The sequence below is a fragment of the Amblyomma mixtum genome, chromosome 3 (genome assembly GCF_055824585.1).
Source record: "Amblyomma mixtum isolate Tamu chromosome 3, ASM5582458v1, whole genome shotgun sequence".
Classification (NCBI taxonomy): Eukaryota; Metazoa; Arthropoda; class Arachnida; order Ixodida; family Ixodidae; genus Amblyomma; species Amblyomma mixtum.
This window is the reverse complement of record NC_143014.1, coordinates 161167970-161186862: the sequence shown is the minus strand read 5'-3', so window position 1 is coordinate 161186862 and position 18893 is coordinate 161167970. Positions and strand designations below refer to the sequence as shown.

Sequence of the window (18893 nt, the reverse complement as noted above, 5' to 3'; positions counted from 1 at the left end):
CTGCGTAGAGTGTATCATCGTCAAGTGGTCTCAAATAGCGTTTGCGCTCCTCATCCTTCCAGAGCGCAGTTAGCTCCTGTACAGGTGCTCCTGTGTGAATAGAGGCCCGCATCGTCGTACTGCAGCGCACGTTGGAAGCGTACGTGTTTTCGCGGGTGCCGGAGTCTCTCCCGGTTGCTCCGCAGCATAAAAATGTCCTCAACCATGCACTGAGGGCCACATAAACGAGGCACCTACTCTTCTAGCGTATACGCCCGAAAACAACCGCTACTTAAACTTTCTCGCGGCCACAAAAACAGCTTAAGAAGACCACGCAAAAACGACCCGCTTTGCGGCCTTCAGAACCGGTTGTCCGGTGTCTCATTATCCCGTGGCATCTGCCACTTCCCTTCGCTTGCCTCCTCGGTGCGGCTGGAGGGAACGGCGGAGAGCCGCGCGAAAGTGACTCTGCTGCGGCAGCCTTTCCTCGTGTCCGGCGGCGGGAGGCAACGCCTTTGTTTTGGTACGGAAGCACAGTCATCTGGGACGAACACGCTAGCGCGACGCTCCGCGTTTCGACACTGACTTTTGTGTACTTCTCGGAAGCACTACTGCCAAGGGATCCGGCGCAAGAAAGCTGCCTGCGCATCGGGTGAGTGATGGGGAATGGAAGAAATTACGATCATCAATTGTAGTTGAACTGTTTACATTGAGCCGGGCCGTTTAAGCATATATGAACTGAGCCGTCGGTGAAATTACAAAAGCCTAAACAGGGATTGAAGCTCAATCCGATGCCAAGGTTTCACAACCACACACAAAAAGAAAATGCCGAAGCGTCATCGGAGTGTTGGCATCCGGCAGAATTTGCACCTTTCTTCGACTTCTGGCAGAATGAAGTGGGCGCAGTTTTTGCTACCTTCGTCTGGTGCACAATAATGTTACGCAGCTTAAAACCATTTTCAACGACTCTCGTTCACGATACGACGCAGCATTGGATGTGAGAGTTAAACATGTTTTACCAGTGCACCTGGTCGGGAAAGGCGCGCAATGAAAAATTAGGTGGAAGATTGCAGCAAAGATAGATAGTCTGAATGAGAAGGAAGGAGTTCAATGCGAACTAACAGTGTATTTATGGTTAAGATTTCCTGACTAGCACTTTTGAATGTTTTTCGCGAGTAACTCGCCTTTGCTGTCTATATTAGTGTCACTAGGAAGCTGCGGGGCAGAGCCGTGTGCGATTTGTCTTCAGATATAATTTTTTTTTTTCTGCGGGCTCTGAGATAGGTAACAGGCTACTGAGAAAATTACGTGTCTTTTTGGAACGTAACACGAATGCCTCGTTGCCGCGGGATCAACGTTCAACCTACAGTAGTCAGATTAGGTTCCGACAGTTGCAGCCATCATCAGCAGCAGCAGCCTAACCATGCCCACTGCGGGACAAAGGCCTCTTCCGTATCTCTCCACTTAAACCTGTCCAGTGCCAGTCGCGGCTGCCTTATCCCCGCAAGCCTCCTCATTTCATCCGCCCACCTAACTTCCTGTCGCCCCCTGCTATACGCTTGCATAATGAAGCCGCGCAGACGAACAGAGGCTAGGAAGGAAACAAACAGGACAAAGCTCTTTCCTGTTTGTTTGCTTCCTACGTCCCTCTCATCGTTTGCACGGATCCATTATGCATCCTAGTTCAAACCACCAACGAGCCCGCGTTTCCTTGTTAAAAATGCTACGCTTGCCTTCTCTTGGAATCCAGTCCGTTGCCGTTAAAGATAATCTGTCATTCTGCCATCGCATTACATGCCCTGCCCACTCCCATTTGTTCTTGACTTCGACTAGGGTGTCCTCAACACGTATTTGTTCCCTGAACTACTCAGCTCTCTAACCATTCAAACTTATTTTCAGCAGAGGCCCTAGATGCACAAGGTGCTTTGTTTGGAAAGGTTGAAAAAACCTAAAATGACAGATAACATAAAATAGATAATACATCATCTCTACTATTGCAGTAACTGCAATTAATAGGTGAATTTTTTTTTCTGCGCTTTGCGGCCTCAGCGCTGGCCGCACTAACTCGAAGGCCGTGAAGTGAAAACGGCGTAGTGTCACAAGAAACGAAATTCGCTATCAGAAATTATGACGGCACCATCTGCAACATAGCAGGATAATTCTTTCCCGATGCGCTGTGTGTTACCGATTAAACCTGGCACAGCGGAACCTCTCTCACGCGCATAGCATAATTAGTTTTTGAATCAGCGAACCAAGCTGAGGAGCTTCTTGTTCAATCTACATACGGTGGCCTTGGGGTGTGTCCTCGCGAGATCTTTAGGAGGGCAGCAGCATCTGGATTCCTTAGGCTCTGGCAGCCTACTTTCGGCTGAAAATTCAAACGCCTGTATGTAAATTTCTGAGCTTTATTTCTGTTTGCACTTCTGTTTACATCAAGACAAGCAAGAAGCAGTAATAAAAAATAAAAACAATGTCTGTAGTGAAATTACATTGTTTGTAGCCTCATTTTTAAACGAAAAACACCAACCTGTCTGAGCATCCTGCACTCCTTTACGTCATACACCATTCATTTTGCACGAGCGGAATGCACATTGAAGCGGCGACAACGAATTGGTGGTAGGGAGAGTGGCCCCTGCTCCGGCGGACGTCGTTTGTTGCTTGAGCCTCTCCGGGGCTAGGGGGGCAGTGTTATTTCGACGTTTGCGTTATGCGCATGCTCATGCGTACTGGCTCCTCATTTCCTTATTCCCCTAACCGATAGTATCACCCTATTGTGAAACTGTTGCGTCGAAGGCGAAACCGCCCTTCTCGTAAGCAGCTCGCGGGCTCCTGCACTGGAAATTACCCGAACATAGCCCCCGCTCGGCTGTACTGCGCAGAAAAGAATACAGAAAGCCAGATGAAATCATGAGGTGAAAAATGAGGAGTCAGAAAAAGGAGATGAGACAAAAGGGAATAGATTTAGTGCAGCCTAACTGCCATACACAGGCGCTTGGTGCGCGTTAATGATGCGCTCGCTGGTTTAATAGGCTTTTAGGGGCTGGGAAGCGAACACGGAGACCGGCACGACCTCGCTTTCTCACGTCCTCGCTCATCACAGCCTCGTTTCCGTTGGAGGCCATAGAGGGAGAGAAGACAGACAGGACATGTGCGCAGAAATAGGAAGAAAAAAAAAAAGACAGATGCAACATGTGGCACTTAAATTTCAGGCGGTTAAAAATAAAATACAAAGAAGCAAGCACACAAAAAATGAGAACATTGCTTGCCAGCCGGTCCGCATCGGGCCACAGGCAGAATGCCAGCAGCTTTCGGACGCAGCATATTACGGTCTTGAATTCAGAACCAGCGTTTAATTTAAGCAGTCGTACAAGAGGCCAGTAAAGGTAAGACAATATTTCATTCGAGAAGCATGCACAATGCGGTTTTTGAAGGCAGTTGAACACTGTCCACGGACTTGCACGTATGTTTGGCGATAAATAATGCCCAGAAGGACTGAAAAGTTTCTGGAAATTTGTTGGCTTGAGAATGACAATCTCTTTACCCCTCCGTCCTCCATGTGCACCTATTAGATGCGAAAGCTTCAAGCGCAAGCAGTTGCGGCTCTATACGAGGTCTGTTAGAAAAGTATCCGACCTTTTGCCGAAGAAAAAAAACTGGCATAACTGGAGCGTTGGAAACCTAATCACCTTCAAAGTAGTCACTCCACATACTTCTCCCAGTGGTGCTGCCATTGTTGGAAGTATTCCGAAAAGGCCCCTTTGGGAATGGAGTTTAGCTCAGCTGTCGTTGCAGCCATAATGTCCTCTCTTGTCTGAAATCGCGCTCCTTTCAATGACCTCTTGATTTTGGGAAACAGCCAGAAGTCACAGGAGGCCATATCAGGAGAGTAAGGAGTCTGTTGAACTACAGCAGTCTGGTTTTTCGCGAAAAAAGTGTGAATTTAGTGCGAGGAATGTGCACGAGCATTGTCATGATGGATGCGCCAATTTCCTGTTGACCTCAACTTCGGCCTCTTGCGCCGCACAGCATCACGCAGGCGACGGAGGACATCCCTGTAATATTATTTTGGTCAATGTTTACTTTGTGGGGTGCGTACGCGTGGTGTGCCACACAGATGGAGTCAAAGAAAGCAGTCAGCATCACTCTGACATTGCTGCGCACTTGGCGGGCCTTCTTGGTCTTGGTGACGTGGAATGCTGCCATTGTGACGACTGGGATTTGGTTTCCGGGTCGTAGCTGTACACCCAAGACTCGTCACCAGCGATTATGGTGTTCATGAAGTCGGGTTCACTGTTTGTGGAATCCAGCATATCCTGTGAGACTTCAACACGAAGCTGCTTTTGCTCCACCGTGAGCAGCTTCGGCGCGAATTTCGCCGCATCTTTCTCCATGGCCAAATTTTTGGTGATAATGGAATATGCAGAAAAATTGGTGATGTCCACCTCTTCCACAATTTCTCGGATAGTCACATGATGGTCCCGCGTCAACACAGCGTTCACTTCGGCAATGACCTGGTCATTTCGGCATGTTGACGGCCGACCGGAGCGTGGCTCTCTCTGCACCGATGTGCGGCCGTCTTTAAACCAATTGTACCACTGCTTAATCTGTGTGCTGCTCATAGCATTGTCACCGAAAGCCGTCTGAATATTCCGAATGGTTTCCACTTGGCTGTCGCCTAGTTTCTGGCAAAATTTGTTGAAGTAGCGCTGCTCCTGTCGCTCCGCCATTTTCCTTGCAATAAAAAACCGACGAGAGCACTGCGCACTGCCTCACTTAAACGCTGCGTGCCAGTGACTGAAGCTATCGGCAGGCGAGAAAAAATTTGTGAATGCGTACGAAGGTTCAAGGTAGGCTGGTGCAAGCGTGCTTGTTTCAAATCCATCAGGTGTTCGTAAAAACAAATAAAGTCGGATACTTTTCTAACAGACCTCGTACTTCGCCGTGATGATGCGCTGACTGATACTGCGCAACACCTGTGTCCTGTGCAGGTTTTTCGTGCATTTTCTTTTTTTTAATATTTGCTTTTAATTTGCTTTTAATTTTCCACTTGCAATACAGCAGAGCACTCATCTGCTGACTAAACTGATTTTACCGCTATTTTACATGTCCGTCAAGCAGGTACTCATTGTGATAACCTTATTTCCAGCGAATTCTTTTTTTTTTACGCCAGTATTCCTGAAAAGTTTTATTTAGGCGGCTTCAGTTGGTCAACATGGTAATGACAGGTTAAATGTATATATGATAGATGATTTCGGTCATGAGCCACAGTTCCAAAAAAAAAAAGTCATTCAACACTGATTGATGGTTTTTAAATATACGTCGGTAAATGGTGCTTAGGTAATGCACTGTAGCAGTTCGAAGGGGCTGAACGCGTTCTCTGCCCCTATCGCGAAACTGCAATTGAAAGCAAATTCGTGCACGTGTGAGCGGGGTTCCCTTCGAGCGGCTCCCCCGCAACGGTGCCTTGCGAACTTAAAGTGCGACTGCACTCCGCGAACACAAGTGTTTACCCTGATATGCATGAAAACCTATGCAGCAAGCGCGCAGGCCAGCGGTTTTTATAAATACAGACAGGCGACGCCACATTGACGGCAGGTAGGCCGTGGAGGGGAGTCGGGGGTGCGTGGCTCGCGGGTTCTTCGAAACGTCGGTTCGCCGTTGTTGCGGCATTAAAGCTTAATATGGCTGGCATGTCTCGCTGAATGAATGCTGCATATTGCAGAAGACAGCCGGTTATTATGAAATTTTACTGTGCTGTTTCCGCAGTAGTTCTGCTCTTACCTCCCCCGCACCAGACATACCAACCAGACAAGGCCTTTAGCGGTTGAGATATGCGTCGGTAAGGGCACATCTAAAGGGCCCTAAAGTTTAAAAGCCTCCTATAATCACCGTCATCATCATTCATTATACGCTTATAGGCCTAGAGGGCATTACAAACGGCTGACGATATAAAACACATGATACACGAACGTCACCCATCGTCACGCAGTTGTAAGCGCGCAAATATGAGAAATATGAGGAGAAAAAACACAACCACAAAGGTTCAAGAATATCGTCCACCGCAGAAAATACATAGTAGTGACAATAGACCACAAACATTGTAAAACTTAAAAAAGGTCAGTGGCACAGAGCAAAAATTTTCATTATTAGTCGAGGGAACAGCTGAGTCAGAAAACTTGTTTCACGATCTAATAGCTCCAAGCAACAACAATAAAGGCAAACTTTGCCAGGGTTATCGGTTCTAACAGAAATATGGGTAGAAGGCAAGTACGTAATGGCAGGCCAATTAGGTATTCACACTTACGACTACAACGCAGTAGAAACACGAGATATACATGGAAAGGGCGCATGCAAATGCGTTTTTTGTGAGATAAATTATTTAGTGAAAAAGCATTACGCGTTGAATATTACGTCTCTGTCAGAGGAGAAAGATGACGTTCTCTTAATGTCACACACGCTAGGTGTTCGGTTGTAATTGGATACGATATAATGGGCTGCTTTATTCTGTAGGAACTAGAGGTGGTTAGTCACAGCTTGAGAACGAAGGCTCGAAATTAAAGAGGCATGTTCTAGTTTGGGGCACACGAGGGCTTTGTAGGCAATGAGCTTAGTGTTTGTGCTAGAAGAACGTAAAGACCGGCGGAGAAAACTGAAGGTACGGCTAGCCGACAATACACTGTCGATATGCACGTCCCACAATAGTGGAAATTAGGTGCACCCCCAATTGCTTATATTGAGATATCTTCAGGCACTCGCCGGCGACAGAATAGTTCTATGCAACAGCAACTGTGCCAGTCGAAAAGATCATGTGCATGCTCTTCGAAGTAAAAACATCCATCAGCGATTCACAAACCACAGAGAAACTTATCGCAGTTTTCTGAATACCCTTGCAATCTGAGGCACCTTTCAGTTTTATATAAGACGCAATCGTCCGCAAGAAGACTTATTAAGGCGAAAGCCTTTAATGGCTCATTCTCCCGTCCGTCCGTCCGGCGTTACATACAGCGCATGGGGTGACTCATCGACGTGTGCAGCTGCCAAAAGGTGACGTCATCTTCGTCGACAGGTGGAGCTGTCGGCGCGGCGGCGTCGAGCGCTGCTCCGTTGTCAGTCGGTGTGCGGCAGCTAGTGGAGGAGGATGGCTCCCAAGCGGTGCAGCCGTAACAAACATAAGCAGTCACTGGCAGTCGAAGTAGCGCGACAAAGGCTTTCGCCTAGCGCTTTTTAGGTTGCCAAAGTACCCCCATAGTTTTTGATGAGGAAAGCTGGGAGGGCAAGTTATTAACCTAAAGAAGGAATAGTAGGGACCCCAGTACACTTCCTTGAGGAACGCCTGAATGAACTAAACCAGTTAAGGATTAGCACTCGTCTATTTTAAGGTACTGACATATGGTCGACAAAAAAATTTATATCGAGCTGATAATCAAGTGACATATTGAGAGCTCTGAGTTCAAGAAGCAAGCGGCAATAAGGTACCTTATCAGGTGCTTTCTTAAAATCAATACAGCAGGAGTGTCTTTGGAGGAGTGCAGATTAAAGCTGCAAATGGGCCTAGTTGGTTCATATTTACCTTAATTAGAGCGCTACTCATGGGAACGAACAATACTGGACGCAAAAACCCCCACAGACAGTGCGCCCTGTCTGTGTGAGTAGTTTTTGCGTCCAGTATTGTTCGTTCCCATGAGTAGCGCACTAATGAAGTTAAAAGTGCAGATTGGAGTGAATGTCAGTAATGAAATAATTGAGTCTCACAAGATGAATTACTGCGAAATCCATTCTGGTTTACAAATATAAGATCGTTATAATCAGTGTGATTCATAACGTTTGAGTAGGTAATGTATTCCGTAACCTGTCCGCCGCGGTTGCTCAGTGGTTATGACGCTTGGCTGCTAACCCGTAAGACGCGGCATCGATACCAGCCGCAGTGGTCGAATTTCGATGGAGGCGAAATTTTAGAGGCTCGTTTACTGTGCGATGTCAGTGCATGTTAAAGAACCCCAGGTGGTCGAAATTTTTGGAGCCCTTCAATACGGCGTCCCTTATAGCCCGAGTCGCATTGGGACGTTAAATCACCATAAACCATAAACCAAACCGTATTCCATAACCCTACTAATTGTACTTGTTAGAACGACAGGGCGGTAGTCGGGTAATAAATCAGGATCCCCATTTTTAGACATATGAACCATTGTGGCGATTTCCTAGTTTGCTGGAAGACTCGTGAATAAGTGTTTGATTAAACTTGTTTGTCAGAATAAGTCCTAACGAGTGCATAGCTATCTTCAGACAGTGCACAGGGGTTTGATAAGGCCTAGGTACTGAGGAGCAGGGCAGCTACTCAATCACTGAGAGAACACCTTCAGGCGAGTCTTCAATTGGCTTCATGACAGGTACAGAGCTACGAGGAGGCTGAAAGTGCAGGGCAGAGCAATTTTCAACAGGAAAAACAGTGCCAAAAATAAATTCAATCGGTTTGCAAGAATAGCATGCCGCAAGGGCTACCCTGGTCGTCCGCAAAGCAGAAATTTGATTAATTTTTATGAGGTTGGTAGATGTTTGTCAAAGTAATAAGATTTAGCTAGCCTAATGTTTTGTTTTGGTATCTTTAGTATAGGCATATATAACCGATGCTTTGTTTAAACCCGATTTATTGGCGCTGTGGTAGAGTTGTTTCCTCTTATTAATCTTTTCGTATTAGAGCTTAACCACGTATGGCTCACATGTTCTTTATTGAAATCTTTGGCACAAAACCCTCAGTCAGTTCGTGAATCTTTTCCTTTAGAGCTTCCCAGTATTGTTCAACTGAGCGGTGGAGGAAATTTTCAAGGCAGGAAGGCAAAAATGCTTCTATGGCCGTGTTGATCTGATTGCGGTTTGCCCTATGTTTAAGCGTGAGAGGATCACGATGAATTCTGAGGGAACGCTCTTTTATAACCATCTTATCGTTTTTTTAAGTTCAAGAAAATTACCAGAAGAAACAGTCTCGGGGTTATTTGTGAAAAAGATATCCAGAATTGAGTCATCTCGAGTGGGCTTTCGGATAACTTATGGGAGGGACAGCACACTAACTGTTCGAAGAAACAGTGAGGTTCAGATAGTTATTTTGAACAGTTTTATTACAGAACACAGGAAAATTAAGGCCGCCGCCGAGAAACGCATGAGAATCAGAAGATTTGGTCTGGGCATATTCCACACAAAATTGAACGAGCTATCGCAAAAATCACCACTACTGTTCGGAGGCCTGCAATAACATCCCACAGTAACAAATGTATGCCTATAATTTATGCTCGCCCAGTTTTTCCAAGTCACCTCGGACAGAACATTGTGCAGAGACTACTGGTTTGTTTATAGCTACAAGTGTGCTGCCACCCATCCTATTGTTTGTCTTTCCGATAAATGGCATAGTCTTTAGAAAGGGCTATTTCATTGATTGAGATATTTGAGGAAGGCCACGTCTCAGTAATTGGTACCATGTCTGCTTGTACTGAGCGAGTTGTAGTCAAGCGGTAGTCTTGCTTCGGGAGCGGATGTTGTGAACTGGATAAAAATAAGCAAAAACAGGGCAATGATGCCTAGCGGTCGGCACTGCCTTTGAACGTTGCTTGGCGGGTCAGTGGGCTGGATGATTTTCTCTCTTGTTCAACAAGACGATATCATAATGCGCACTATCAAACACATAGGTTTCATTATTCACTTTTAACTTATCATATGAAAGCTTAGTTCGAACTCCTTGCTCTCTGAAGCGCTTTACGAAATAACAAAGGCGCCTTCTGCACGTCTGGACTCTAGGCGAGACATCTTCCTCTAGCTAGAAGTTAGGATAAACAATAAAATTAAGTTTGTAGGCGGATTTCCGGACATTTTTTTTTTCTGGTGACGAAAAACTTCACGATGGTAGTCCTGTGTGAGCCGGGACAAGAGGGATCAGGTAACCTATGCGTCCTTTCAAATGCACTAGGATCGACCTGAAGCTTAATTCGCATACAGTCCTCCCTTCCTTTTATTTCATGTGATTTTATTTCACTGCTCCTCATTCCGTTGTACCTATCCCCTGCTATAGTGCTTCGGAGCTGCATGGTGTACTGGAAATTTGTCAGAAATAAGGGCTGCTATATCGTCCCAGTTCTAATTAGGTTGTTCCGGTAGTCCTTTGAGCACTAAGTTATTGCTCCGTAACCTATTGCCTAGGTCGACCATTTTGCTAGCCAACGGGAAAGTATGGGTCTGCGCAGAAAAAATATGCTGGCGAAGGCCATCATCTTGCGATGAACGATTTGTTGCCGTTTCCTCGAGGCAGGCCACGCGAGTTTTTAGGGTTTTACTTCTTTTGGCAATGTTACCTATCGGCGACGTAGTTGCGCTTTGAAAGGCGGATCCTTGAGCAATATAAGAGTTTAGGCATGATTGCGGTTTATCAACTGTGTTGGGTTCCGCGTTTATCTCTACGTAGCCAGCGAAGAGAAGGTTAACAGCGAAGGGAACAAAAACAAGGGTGGCAGGTCGGAGAAGCAAATACGGGAATTTCAATGTAGTACCGCCTTTGCCTAGTCCAGGTTGGGAAAAGCAGCCACTTCAAGCCCAATACGCGGCTTGTGCAGCCAGTTAAGCAACAGTTACTAGATATGCTCCATTAGTACAACAGGACGAATCTACGCAAATTACGTGATCTACTTTCTTGCGGGTTCAATTGGTGCAGTGAATACCGACGATTAACGTGCAATCTGAGCACGATGTATGCAAAGCGCTGCAGCTCAAACGATCTCTCGATGCACTTGCTTTCCGTTGCCGCATTATAGCCCACAGCCTGTCCCTTGACCGTGCGCGAGACCAATTGTGGCATTCCGTTAACGACAATACCGACAAAATGGTCACAACAATAGACGCCGCTTTCTGCCTGTTTGAAGATTGTAATGCGAAAAAATACACGAGACATATAATTCGCTTTCCCGTCGTCCTTGCCAGAATTTGCAGTGGACATTGTCGGACCGATTATACCCTCACTGGTGCAGTCACATTTTCTCCCAGAATATCTAAGTATAAGGCTTTCGTCTGTGGATTCAGAGTGCCTGCCGAAATGGGGACTCATGAGAATTCGCGGTTATAGCTGTCATGCGGATTCATTCACTTTCCCCTTGTGTGCTTTTTGAGCGTTGTTTAAGTGTCTGGCACAGGCGAATACGATTACCTCCAGTGCCGTATATAAATCGGCTGGAAATGAACGTTTGAGGCTGCCCCCTTTTCCTTCGTCTCCACTTTGTTCGCGCGCAGAAACTCCAATAAAGTTGGTCTCCATGCATGTATGCAAAGCAGCTGAGTGTTGTTCGTAGCCTAACCGTGCCGAACGCAGCCACCTCATCGATCCATGTTTCTGGTCTAGGCTCGAAGGCGAGGGCATAATTAACCTACCGTTGCCTCTAATCGCCGAACGCATTGCGGCAACTGTAACGATGCGTGCGCAACGGATGTGATAGGGTGTCATGTGCGCGGTCTGTTGTCCATAGGAGCAGCCAAATCGCCGTCTTCAAATGAAGTCTGGCAACCCCCACTGTATGCTAAGTGCACAGGTCCCGAGGTAGAAGTATGGTGAAGGGACACCGCATTACACGCTACTCACACTCTCGAGAGAGTTTTATTGCAATGTCAAAGCGAATTCTAACTCCTGAAGCCGCCAATGGGAAGTATCAGTGCAAAGGGCGCCGCGTGGTCGATCGACGACCATTTGACAGAAGTGATGGCAGCCAAAACAAGTCGGTGAAGAGCCTTTTCGGCTTTCTACGGAAACCTACATCCGGCGTGAGGTGTGCCGGACGCTGACAAAGATAGGCGACCGGCGGAGACGGAGCTGGCAAACCAGCAACACAGCACGCACTACCAGCCACGAAAAGGGGCTGCTGGAAGACTCACCGAATCGTCGTTCGGCAGTCAGTCGGCAGCAGTAAAGGCTGAATGAAGAAATCGTAGGATGTTGTTCGGTATTGCACCTCTGAGCGTCTTTAGACCTCCACCGGCCTAGCCCGAAAGGAAGCGGCGAGAAAGGTAAATGCTCTGCACGAATTCGTCACCGCGCGTAGGAACGCGGTTTCATCTCTTCCTACTATACAAGTGGAGTGAGCAATGCGGCTTATTTTCAAAAATCGTAAAGTAGAGAGTCACTACGCAAGTGTGCTGAGTCTCACGGGCAGCTTTTCGGGGTTTTTCTCCTTGGAATTCAATGAAAGCGTTCACTATCTGCGTCCAAACAGCTGCGCGCCCTTAGTTTCAGTGTTCATTTTGAATGGCTCCCCTCGCATGTTGATATTTAAGGTAATGAAGATTCAGTTAGATTTCCTTGTAAAGCGCCCACGCTGAGGTCAACGTTGGAAGCGCCGCACAATGCTGCTTGTTTTAAAATGAGAGATCATGGACCACTTTCGCTTTTTCGGCCCCCCATGGAATCAGCCGTGCGTCACCTAAGGTCTCATCCAAATTGAAGCCACTCTGCTATACTGCGTCCGCACGAGATCGGCACGAACTCCGGAGTGCGCTGCGGGAACTCCTTTGTTTGATACAGGCGGCTTCTTGCGAGGGTAACAACCCGTAGAACTGCCGAGCGAGTTAAGAGTCTCAGTGCGGTAAAGGGAGAAGAGGACTGCCGGAGGAACATGCCTCCGACATCCTAGATGATACTAAGCAAAGGAAATTGGAAATAGGAGAGAATGGTGACATTACCTAAGATATGCGGTGCCTTTGCAGCTCGGGTCGTATATTTATTGAGCGTTAGACGCGGTGTCCGATACATGTTGAACATGGTGAACACCATGATACATGGTGTCGAACTCAGACAGCTTTCATAAAGGCTCCAAAGGATGGCATCTGTCTCGCACGCGGTCTCCAAAGTATGATGCATGTGAGCAGGCAGACACCACATACTCGCTATATCAACAATTGTGTGCATTGCGAACTCATAGCTTTTTCTGAAAGTTGTAGTACATCTAGCACTGATTTCTTTGTTTCAGGAGAATTTAGCGTCCTTCATGTCCCAAATACGATGCTTCCACAGTGCACGTCATCCGCCATTTTCATGCAGACAAATTTTGCCGCCAGTAGTATTATCGCTTTCTTGCTAGATTTCCAGCGTGATGTTCATCTTCAAAGCGGAAAGTGATTTCATGGTCCTTCGTGCGTTCATTTGATCAATACTGCTATTTAAGTGTGACGATTTCCGATCACTGAGAAATATTTGCACAAAGTTTTGTGCACGCCTTAAAAATACCCATTGGTTTTTCATGCGAAAAACTGAGAGATTGGCTTTCTTGCCACCCAGGTATACTATATTATATTTAGGCGGGAAAATATTTTCTTCAAATCGTAGTAATAAATGGCCCCTGAAATATTTAACACGTGGCACAGAGAGGGGCGTCCAAGCCTGTCACAATGACACGGGAGTACTGTAGTCCCTACGCCCCAGGCTTGACCGACTTGTGCCCATGCAGACTCACGCAAGTCCCCTGTGACTGGGATGGGCTTTTTTTCTTGTTATTGTAGTCTGTGCTAACAGTTGGAACTTACACCACCAATCTTGAAGCAACGCATGCAAGCTTTTGATCTCTTTTTAATAAAGAACGCATAAAGCGAGAACCTCTTTCAACAGGTTATTAGTTTTTCTTTTTTTGATCTCCCAATGAAAGTGCAGGCACAGCACTTCTTTCTCGACGCCCTGGTGTCTGTTTATCGCGCCAATTGCATTTGCGCTGTGGCACTTATCGTGACCTTTCATCTTAATGAATAGACTAAGAATTAGCCGCGCGCCATAAGGAATGCATTTGCACGGCGTTAGAAAAGTATTCGGCTGCGCCAAAGCGCGCGGACAGTTCTGCGCGGCGGTGCTTCTCGCTGGAAGACCACCGCACATAACATGGCCATGTATGTCTGCTCTCTCTCTTACCTTTCTGCTTCGTTTCAAAATAACGTGAAATTGTACGGAGAAAATGCATAAGCAAGCAAGCGCTGCCTCTCGCTTCGCCGCTATACATTCCATTTTAAAGTTAGTCAGGAAATCTTACTTCTAATTATCTCAGCCTAAGTTTGGTCCTTGCCTAAAAACAAGCGTATGGCCCTGATATTGGTTTACAAAAGAAATTGGAGGACAAGATAACACAGACTGTGTCAAACTACCGGCGTGGCGGAAGCTGCTGACTGAGGAAGCACAAGATCTGGGGCGGAAGACGAAACTCATCCGATCGCCTGAGGGTGCGCCGGGAGGGTGAAGGTGGAGACAGATGGAGCGCGAAAGACAAGAAGCAGGCACGCGCTCCGTATCTCTTCCCAGACCCCGCGACTGCTTCCTGCTATTTCAAGATGGCCGCGTCGCTTACCGGAGACGCCGGCAAAGCGCGGCGGGTGTTTTTTTTTCTTCGGAGCAAAGTTCCGCGTCGTCGGGAGCCACCACCGGTGCGTACGCCAGGCCGCTGGCCGCCGGCCACCACTCGGTGTCAAGACGTGCTTTAGGGCTTCACATGAAGTTGCTCACGCCTGCGGATGCCTTGCAGCTAACAGAGTAAGCTTCTGTCTTCATAAGACAATGGTGTAGCTTCTTGGCGGATACATGAAATGCGTGCATTATCTTACGGAATTGGGTATCTTGCATCTGTACTCTACCTCGCGATTCGCTGGCGCTCAAGAGGAAGTTGCAGCTCCCGCCAGCGAATCGGGCCCCAACTATGAAAGCATGTCGTTGCAGGAAACGGCGGCGGCTTGCTCGGCATTTCGGAAACGAGTTACTCCGGCGTGTACGATGGCAGAAGTGTCGGCTAACCGCACATCGTCGGAATGTGCGAACGCCTCTGGTGATTCGGCCTGGTTCTCTGGATTACGCTGCATAACTTGCCATTCAGGGACGATAAATCACGGGAGGTAGCGTTGTTTTATTTTAAACATGAAATGCTTTTAGCTACCATTCTCAGCAAATTAAGGCCAACGTTGTCCGGAAACCGCGGAGAACCTAAAAGCAAACTTATCGGAGATACCAAGGAGAGCAGTGTACAGGCGTTGACTAATGTATTGCAAACAACACGCGCTTCATAAATGTGGAATAAAAATGCTAAGCAAATCCTTATATCCTGCTCCGAGCTACCTCTGTCACGGATAAGAGATTTTATAGTCGATGGTCGCGTATAATCCTTCGTCTAGAGAGCGGTGTGGCTTGCATGGGACATCAAGTCCACGTGATGATGCGCCATTCTCCGTGTCTTTGGTAGGGTGTGCGCTAACATAGCTTTCTAAACAATTCTTGCCGCAAATTATTCAAGAACTACGCATGCATAAGCTACGTACACAAAGTAGCACTTAGTCTATGTTCGGGTGCACCCGAAAACGCCTCTTCTGTCGCTAAATTCCAGGGAATTTCAGGCTGCCCTACACTCTCGCTGGTTCGTGTCGCTGACTCCCACTGGCCCTTGCCCTAGCTGCATGAAGAGCGAGGCAAAGTCGGGATGCAATGCCAGAAACGGACACGTCGCCATAATACAAGCGGGCGTTCAGAGCGAAAGGAAATCGCCGCCACCGCTGCGCAAGTTGTCCCGAGACTTAACGTTGCGTGCATTGGGCAGAACAGATTGGTATTTTAATCATTGGTACTTCGCTAGCGATGTCAGGCATTGTTCTTCGTCATCCGTAGTGCCGGCCCACTTCCAATTCCGTGTCACGCGTACAGCGCTCCTCGGTGATTTCCCACATGCGCTTGCTATCGCTTTGCACGCGGTAAGTCTTGCCGCATCGATGTGAATTGCGCGTTTTTGTACAGCCTTATTTTTACTTGTTTTATGATCAAATTGGATGGACGAAAGTTCTTTACTGTCGCTTGTCGCGGTGTACACCGTAGCTTGTTCGCTGGCCTTGTTCGGCAGCGCTACACTTACGATCCCCATCTGCGCGATCTATATGTTTTGCCGCTCATTGCTTATGTTAAGTGCAGAGACCAAACCTGCGGATTAGCACTATGGAATGATTGCATAACAGCTTCAGAATGCTCACAGGCGTTCGGTACATTCAGAAATGCTGGCTTGAAATTATTGAAATTAAAGTCAACGAAAACTGCGGAGGCGGTGGCTTCATCAGTGAGAGACTGCTAGCAAAGAAAAAGTATAGTTAATTTTACTGTGGTGTTGTTCGATAGCCTTCGTCTTGTCGTAACGTCTGCTTTTAACTACGTATTTTAGAAACGATGCGTAGACAAATGGTATATTTCTGTTTTCACTGCCGCCTTATCGACCGTGAACAAGGGAGAAAAGCGCTCAAACGAAGACGAGAAGCACCGACTCCCCATGGTGAAAGTTCAGCAGCTTTAATGCGCTGTTTACTATGAATGAATGTAGCCTTTATTGCAATGGAGGGGTGGCTCTTGGTAGCTCTCGGCCGCTGTTGGGGGATTAAGAGCGATGGGTGTGTAGGTACAGCCGCCCGCAGACTTAACACGAATGACGGAAAGCGTGGCCTGGACTGCCGTCAGCGCCACAAAGCGATAGTCATTGGTGCGAGACGATGCTCTCGGTACGTTTGCGGTGGCTGACGATAGCTGGTGCGCAGCTCGCTTTTACTGCTTTTCCGCTTGTGCCTGATCGTCGCGTGGACAGCTCGCTCGTCAAGGGGGCGTTTCAGAGCTTTTTGCTCGCCAATTCGGCCTCCACGGCCCCGGCAATGCTCTTTGCAGTTTTCTTATCGCGGCAGCCAGGAACTGCCCGCTATGCTGCCGCAGTTCACACCTTCTATCGTCAGACACCGCAAACATTCCGAGAGCATTATCACGCACCCGATGACTGTCGCTTCATGGCGCTGACGGCGGTCCAGGCCACGCATTACGTCATTCGTGTCAAGCCTGTGGGCGGCTGATATTAGTATGGGCAGATAAAAAGAAAGAAAAATGTTACCCAGCCCGCAACGCCTAAGGCACAACGGGCTAGTGTGTAGGTACATACATCAGGTTTGGGCAACCTTAAAAGAACGAAAAATAATAAGCCCAAGGGAACTTCTAGCCGGTAGTGTTCATAGCCTTCAGAGCTGCGCGTCGTAAGTCTGTCGACCTCTTTTACACTACTCGTAGTAGGCCGCCCTCACTACCGTATGCCACGATGGCATGTTGTACTGCGGCGCTTAATCGTATCTGGACTGCTAGGGTGGCCATGTCGTCGTGTGGTTTGTACTGAATTCTGTGTCTCCATCGCGAGAAAGATGGACAAGTGCATATAAGATGTTGCCGTTTAGAGTACAAACTAGGAAACACATTTCGCTTGAATACCAACATTGCATAAATGCAGCACAGGAACAAAGCGCCCCATGGACAACGGTTGGCAATTTTGCTTTCGTAATTTTGCGTAACGTGTAAGACTTCAAAACAGGACGATAATTCTGTGCGAAGCAATTGAAGCTTTAAAGCATGGACCCGCCGCGGTGGCTCAGTGGTTACGGCGCTCGGCTGCTGGCCCGAAAGACGCGGGTTCGATCCCGGCCGCGGCGGCTGAATTTCGATGGAGGCGAAATTCTTGAGGCCCATGTACTGTGCGATGTCAGTGCACGTTAAAGAACTCCAGGTGGTCGAAATTTCCGGAGCCCTTCACTACAGCGTCCCTCATAGCCTGAGTCGCTTTGGGACGTTAAACCCCAATAAACCAAACCACACTTTAAAGCATGGCTGCAAGGAGGTAAACAAAAAGCGTTCCAGACAAAAAGTTTATATCAAGATTTGATTTCAATCATGGATTTGCTCTTTTTTTGCTGTTCTTGAATGAAGGGCTCATTTCAATAAATAACTTTACTGTTAAACCTCTTTGTTCGTTCCGTTCACTGATTACGTCAAGGGCACTGATATTCTTTTCAAAATTTGCAGCTATTAACGCTTACCATTAATACTAAATGGCACGCCCATTCACACTTCAAAGCGAGTATATAAGCACGAGCACGTAGGTCTGAAGCAGGTGGATGTATTGAAGTTGCATGTTTATGCTGTGTTGTTATGCTGCCTTCAGGAACTTGTAACTTGCTGCTTCCAGAGTGCTGGCAAGAGAGAGGAGTTGCGCATACGTTGTTGATTTCATGAAAGCTTAAAAGCATATCGTTTCAAAAAGGATCTAGTATTAGGCGGACAAGTTATATTATTACTTTTTGGCCAGAGAAATAATTTTATAGCGTTCTTGTAACGTTGATGTTCAATTTCACTCGATAGAAAGTAACGAGTGCGCTCAACTGAGCCTCAGTTGCCGCTCTGCATTGTGTTTCAGTTTCAACGCGGTGACCACTTTGTTATGGCACCTCAACAGATAATATCAATACCGAGACAATTTATTTTTCAAAAAGGTTCTATTGACCAGATTGGATTAAATGTCAGTTTAAACTCTTAAAGCATTTTTGTGAGGAATAGAGACAGGAAGGAAACGTATTTTATGAAGCATTTACAACGTACGGTGCTGTGTAGCTAAAACGGCTTTGACGTGCTTTACCAGGGCCTTCCTCGCATGTGCGCAGAAGCTGGGGCGAGGAAGTGAGTGACACCATCTTCGAAATAGGGCGGGACCAGATTTCAAGAAGAGCGAACCTTTATCTTGGCCTGCATTCGGAAGACTATCAAAACTGGAAGGCGGCGGTTTTTTTTATCAAACGTTACAATTGATTGTCGTGCACGGTGCAGACATCCTCCTCGCATCACGCTCACCATTTGGGTGACATGAGAGCGTGCTTGTCGCTCCTAGCAGCCCCCGGAAAAGCACTGGCGTTACGTGATAGGAAGACAATCGCGGATCGACCCCTGACGTCAGCACTTATGGCCAGTAGTCGGAGAGGATTGCGAAGGGCTCGCACTGCACTGAGGAGAATATTTTTGCCACACTGATTTCTATATTCTCAAGATGCTGTATTTTTTAGTCTTCTTCGTTCGTAGTCTGAAACTT

General features: G+C 47.1%; 1 protein-coding gene across 4 annotated transcripts in view; it reads left to right on the top strand.

The window, feature by feature from the left end:
- Positions 1–498: 498 nt before the first annotated feature.
- LOC149352528 (lewis-type alpha-(1,3)-fucosyltransferase-like) overlaps positions 499–18893 on the top strand; it is a 58894-nt gene continuing 40499 nt past the window's right edge. Inside the window, exon 1 of one of the 4 annotated variants that reach the window (XM_089581707.1) lies at positions 499–631. Coding sequence is in view for 1 of the 4 variants with exons in the window: in XM_089581710.1 (XP_089437836.1) it covers positions 14472–14512 (41 nt within the window). In the remaining 3 variants the exon portion in view is untranslated. Of the gene's footprint in view, positions 632–14366; positions 14513–18893 lie in introns of those variants that run through there. The other 3 variants (XR_016290804.1, XM_089581710.1, XM_089581708.1) reach the window with 3 other exon arrangements.